Source organism: Cynoglossus semilaevis, chromosome 6 (assembly GCF_000523025.1).
Source record: "Cynoglossus semilaevis isolate Cse_v1.0 chromosome 6, Cse_v1.0, whole genome shotgun sequence".
NCBI classification, from domain to species: domain Eukaryota; kingdom Metazoa; phylum Chordata; class Actinopteri; order Pleuronectiformes; family Cynoglossidae; genus Cynoglossus; species Cynoglossus semilaevis.
This window is the reverse complement of record NC_024312.1, coordinates 6661398-6667582: the sequence shown is the minus strand read 5'-3', so window position 1 is coordinate 6667582 and position 6185 is coordinate 6661398. Positions and strand designations below refer to the sequence as shown.

The following is a 6185-nucleotide window of genomic DNA, read 5'->3' as shown; positions in this document are numbered from 1 at the left end:
AGAGTGTTTATTTATTTATTTTTCCATAGAGATAATGTCTTTCTGGTTTATATGAAGAAGTTTGGGTTTCATTTGAATTCCTTTGTCGATTAAAGTAGGGATTCATACACAAGGGGAACTCTAATGTTATAAAAAGTGTCAGAATTGTCTCTTCTACCCTTTTTCTTTTACTTTCATTGTTTGTTTGTTAGTGTGCGTTTGTGCAGCTCCAGCGTGTAACTGATCACATGCTTACATTTCAGGATCCTTCAGTTACACAAGTGACCAACTCCAACATGGAGTCAGTCGACCAGTACAGCCCTTTTCCTGAAGATGGCACCGTAAGACATTTGAAGCCTGTTTCTTAACATTATTATTGTTTTAGCCTCATTCCACTCTTTGAAAGTCTCACCTCATCTTTCACATTCTTCCTCCTACCGTTTCTTCTCGTGGTTTCCTGTTTGTCATCTCCCTTTTTGCTCTTTGACCTGCATGTTCTGCTCAGATCCTCTAAAATATTTATTTCCTCTTCTCTCTTACTCGTTCCTTCTATCCTACTGTTTCCTTTTTCAACTTTCATTTCGCTCTCCCTTCTCATTTTTATTTAGTCGTCTTTGAGTTCTTGTCTTGAACACTGTTCTCACAATTACTTTTAACTGTTGGATTCTTATTTATTTTCAGGGTGGTCTTGCTACACACACAACCCCAGCCTCCACCACTCCGTACCAGCCTGCTGTGTTACAGCCATCTACAGAGCCCAGTCCACAGGTCCGTCACCAAACAAAACTACACACCTGTTGCATTGAAAATATTGAATACCATTTCTGCCCTGTTTTTGTTCTTCCCTTCTAGTCAAATATTACACACAATGACAGAGAACAGTGTTCTGAGTTTACCAATGGGTAAATGTAATAAAGTAAACATTTACATTATTATACACTGCTCCTCCCACTGATATACATTTATAGTTCTGGAACTTTTTTTCTTTCCTACATTTTTTTAAAATGATATAGTCACTGTTTTCTTTTTCTTTTTCAACTTAAGTGTTTGTGACTCTTTCATCCAGGCGACGGCTGCTGCAGCTCAGGCCAATCTGCTGAGACAGCAGGAGGAGCTGGAGAGGAAAGCTGCTGAGCTGGACCGGAGAGAGCAGGAGCTCCAGAGCAGAGGCCCGACAGGTCATTAAAAACATATATTCACAGTAAAATTGTCCATACTGTTGGGACATAAAACATATATTCACAGTAAAATTGTCCACACTGTTGGTTGGGACATTAATAAATCTCTTGTGACATTTTTGTAGAGATAAGATTCAGAACTATCAGCTTAAACGCTATAAGATGGTGTGATTTACAATAATAAAAAAACCATTAGGTTACCTAAAACAACACACAAGCTTTCATACTGTCATACTGCACTCATAGTGCTGACTTTTCCACATTTCAAAAACATGAATGTCTTTGTTACATGTGCTGACTTTATCTTCTCTGTGCTGACAGGTAAAGCCAACAACTGGCCTCCACTTCCTAAAAGGTTTCCCATCAAACCATGTTTTTATCAGGATTTCTCTGAGGACATCCCTCCAGAGTATCAGCGAGTTTGCAAGATGATGTATTATCTCTGGATGTGTGAGTATATGTTCATTATATTTGGCAGTATATGATAAACATGTGCATTTGTCTCTGTTTTTTTTTTTTCCTTGAAAAATAAAATTTGGTTTTTATTACACAAACATTAACACCTTCACAAAGGACTTTGTTTGTTTGTTTTTTGACATGAGCATCTGTTATCAACACCTCTGTGTTGGTTTGAATGTTGCTTTCAGTGTGGGAACCTTAGTTGACACAAAGTGAAGTTTGTGTTTTAACTGACACACAACTCTCTCCTCTCTCTCCTCAGTCAACTGTTTGACTCTGTTTCTCAATCTGCTGGCTTGTCTGGCTTTCTTCACCAACAACACAAACGCGGGTGTGGACTTTGGCCTCTCCATTCTTTGGATGATTCTCTTCACTCCGTGCTCCTTCCTGTGCTGGTACCGACCCATCTACAAGGCCTTTAAGTGAGTCAGTTTGCTGTGTGTATTTGATGCAGCTCCTAAAGCAAATGCTCTCCAGTATAAAATAACACCGTCTCCATCACTCCTGTGTACTGATATTTTTTTACAGTTTAATTTTGTTGTCTTGTGATAAGCTGTGTGTCATTTAATGATCCTTGATGTGAATCATTCCTTATAAAAAATATTTTATATTATTTATTTTAATACAGTTCTGTCATATAGTACTCTGTGTCATACTACAAAATAGGACCTAAAATGTACACAATGTAATTAACAGATATGTCCGTGTCTGGACTGTAGGTGCTAGTAGTTTGGCAGGTCCTGTAACTTATATTGTCAAGTAACTTATATGATTCATTTCCACAAGAGGGCACCACCTGTACAGTGACGTGGAATAAGACGGAGCACTTGTTGAACTGTAACATTAATCTATGTAGCCTAACGGTTTTACATCATGTATTAACTGTTAGAACACGGGCTGATTTTTGATTTTAAAAGGTTACAGATTAAATTATGAGTTTGCAGTAATCCCATTGAAAAGTTCATCAAATGTGATATCTGGTTTTGTTTTGTTTTTCTTTCAGGACCGACAGCTCTTTCAGCTTTTTTTTCTTCTTCTTTGTGTTTTTCTGCCAAGTTGCTATCTTCATCATCCAGGCTGTAGGAATCCCCCACTGGGGAAATAGGTGAGGCATCACAGTATTTAGTTTTCACAAGTTGTATGTCTTTTGTTCTATTTTTCAGCCATTTTAAACATGAAGGAGTGCCAAACTCCTCCTCTTAGTAACAACCTTTGAGGACTGAAGTAGTCTCTAGTCTGTGACATATTCAACTCTCTGTTCTCCTTGTTCTCTGCCTCTGTTGTCTGAATCTCCAGCAGTCCCACAGTTCATTAGCTGCGCCGCTCTCTCCTCTTCATTGCGTTTTCTCATCTTCCTCACCTCTCCATCTTCCTCCTGTACCCGCAGCTTTTCGTCTCTCAGCCTGTAACCCGACTGCTTCTCTTTCTGCTGACCGCTCTGTAAGTTCTGGCTCCGTTCTGTCTTTGTCTCCTTCTGTCAACATTGACTCTCTTCTCCTTTTGTTTCTTCATGTTTGTGTTTGTATAGCGATACACAAGAGGTGTAACATTCCACATGTTCTCACACGTCTGTGGTTGGTTGAATTTGATCTGAAAATCTTAGCTAGGTTATAGTTGTTATTGTAAATGAATGAATGAGTGATTGTAAATCTAAATGCTGCTGAGACTCTTTGACTGTAATTCTAAAGACACTTTTTTTTTTAAAAACTTAGTCATTTAGTCATCTCTATTTCTGTCTGTATTCATGTCACGTCATGTTCAGTATTTGCTGAGAATTACTCAAACAAAAGATGTTTCTTTTCAGTCTGCATCTATTGTCACACTCCTATTGCCCAGCAGCCTTGATGTTTTCTCTCACGGACCAGGGAACGTCTCCATTACGATGTCACAACCATGTTGTTTATGTCACAGCCTTCATCCTCAATCTCTTTATGTTTGAAATCTTACATGTCAGATTCACGTTAACTGCTGATTCTGTACCATTACAGAAGCTGTAAATGTAATGTAATGTATGTTTATGTTTTTCCAAAATTAACTTTTATTTGTCCACTCCAGTGGTTGGATCACTGCCTTCACTGCCTTGTCTTCAAACAAGGCAGTGGGCGCCATCATGATCGCAGTGGCCATTCTCTTCACCATGTGTGCTGTGGTGTCGGTCATCTTACTTAAAATGGTGAGAATCTCTCTATGACTTTATTTGTTTTAATGCCGGTTTAGGCTCTAGGAACATCTCAGTTGGATGTTAATAGTTTGACCAAAATGACTTGAGAATTACACTCTTCTCACAGAACAGTACTTTACTGAAATGAAACCGTACCGTGCGAGCTGAAACCCAACATTAGGCTAAATGGATTTCTTAAAATGCATCATTTAAGCCGTGTCCCTGTACTGTTGTACTTGATACAATTTATATTTATTTTAAGGCTATTGAACTTATTAATAACATTTTTTAATTTGTGAAATTAAATATTTTAATTCTTATTGTAGGCAAAATGCCATGCACACTATATCTAATAATTCCTGTGTCCATCCATATATCGTTGCTCTAATACACAATGATTTATGCAAGATATACAATACATTTAAAAATAAGAAACAATTGGGTCACCGAGTGTGATGCCATGAATAAATAACCCCTGATCTCAAGAATTCTCCTCTCAGGTCCACAGCATGTATCGCCGGACTGGAGCCAGTTTCCATAAAGCGCAGCAGGAGTTCTCACAGGGTGTCTTCACCAATAAGACCTTCCAAACAGCTGCTGCTGGTGCAGCTTCCTCTGCTGCACAGGGAGCCTTCCAGCAAAACAACTGATGGTAGATGGATCTAAGTCAGCTCCATGTAGCAGACCAAGGTTATCACATGTAAAGGATTGACCAAAGTGGTTTCCAGTCAGTGAGAACCATCAAGCTGTTAGTGATTGGTCCTGGTAATTGGTGGTTCTCTGAGCATAAATTCACCAACGACTGGACATTTGTGTTTGTTTCGTTATGTATGGACCTTGAGTTACATGGAGCTACATTAACTTTTGACCCTCGCTGTCACCGCAGTGATTCTCTCTGTCACCTTTGCTCTTCATGCCTGGTGCGGCTGCTGCAGACTGACGTTTTCCAGCTCAGTTTTAGTGAGAGTAAAAAGCAGTCAATTAGCAAAGTCACACATTAAACGGGCTGGAAAGCATGAGGGAGGTTGCTGTCCCTGTTTGTCCTGGCTTTGTGTATTTTGTGCGCATATATATATATATTTTTTTTTTCCCACACTCTGCAGTGTGATACCTGCTTGTGTGGGGGCACTGTCATGCTGGTCACATACCAGACTGTGTATTGATAAGGGTGCAGTGTGCAGGATTGTCCACACTGATGGTGTAATACAAGAAAAGACATTTTCATGTTTGTTTTTGATTGGCTTTTTTTTTCTTTTTTTTGGTCTTAAAAAGCATTTCTTTTGATATATTTGTGTGTCTGTGTTTGAAGAAAACAGCAGAAATGATCTGTGTGGTCTTAAACGTTTGGATGATAGCATACTGTAAATATATTTGACAGGTCTTTAAATATGGAAGAATATAAGGACATTACTGGAATCCTTCCTCCTAGGAATTTGGTTGTAAATGTATTTTGTCATCTTTAATTATAATGCGGGAAGTCACTATGTCATCGTTGTTGGAGTCGATGAGAATCTTTTGATAAAAGAGGCTGCAGACCACATGAAAATTGACCTTTGAAGGTAAACCAAGATCTTGAAGTAAAATTTCAGACTTCCACTTTGCTGCCATCATGTGACAATCACAGTCCATGGGCCTCAGGTCTGTGATCGTCACATGATGTTTTCTAATCAGACGTCCCAGAGGAAAGCTGTTCATTTTCAGCTACATGGAGCACTGGTCTCTTCAGTTGGTTTTGATTGGCCAAGAGGATGCAGTCTGAGTCCTCTATTAAATTTAGTGATACATTTGCATATGAAGGAGGAACCTCTTCAGGTTAAAAATATCCGATGAACCAGGAATCATTTCCCAGATGGGTCTGAAGTGCATCTGATCCGTGTTTCCTAACACACTTGTGTTACTAGAGTGTTTCACTGCTACTAAAGAGACTGAGTTAAAATATCACATTTTCTTCTGTTCTTATTTCATTACTTCAAACACAAACACACCACCTCTAAATTATTTGAGTACCGATGTATATTTCCTATGATTGCTCATATCAGAAGTGTATTTTATGTGATGTAATGTTTTAAGACAAGGGTTTTGATATAGTATGCTATGTCCCTGCAGAATAACTGCACGCTCACACAATGATGTTCTTTCGGCAGACCAAGCTTGAACCTGTGTCTGTTTAAATGGGATAAAGCAAATGTATTAATTCACACATCGCTGTCCACATTGTGTGAGGAGAAGAGATAGGAGTGCCTTTTGTATTTCAACTTTAAATTGCATCTAATAAAAAAAATGCTTTGCTTTGATTTAAATCCATTATTGTTTCTCTGCCATTGAAACACAGTTAGGGTCTATTTGTTGTTGTGACTTGTGTTAAGCAGTTGTTACACATTAAATTAATTTTAACCTAACATTTTGCT

General features: G+C 38.5%; 1 protein-coding gene across 1 annotated transcript in view; it reads left to right on the top strand.

The window, feature by feature from the left end:
• scamp2 (secretory carrier membrane protein 2) overlaps positions 1-6071 on the top strand; it is an 8118-nt gene extending 2047 nt beyond the window's left edge. Inside the window, exons 2-9 of the mRNA XM_008311622.3 lie at positions 243-320; positions 661-747; positions 1046-1157; positions 1479-1607; positions 1879-2038; positions 2620-2721; positions 3672-3789; positions 4278-6071. Coding sequence (XP_008309844.1) covers positions 243-320; positions 661-747; positions 1046-1157; positions 1479-1607; positions 1879-2038; positions 2620-2721; positions 3672-3789; positions 4278-4427 — 936 coding nt within the window. The 3' untranslated portion in view covers positions 4428-6071. The remainder of the gene's footprint in view (positions 1-242; positions 321-660; positions 748-1045; positions 1158-1478; positions 1608-1878; positions 2039-2619; positions 2722-3671; positions 3790-4277) is intronic.
• Positions 6072-6185: the final 114 nt, after the last annotated feature.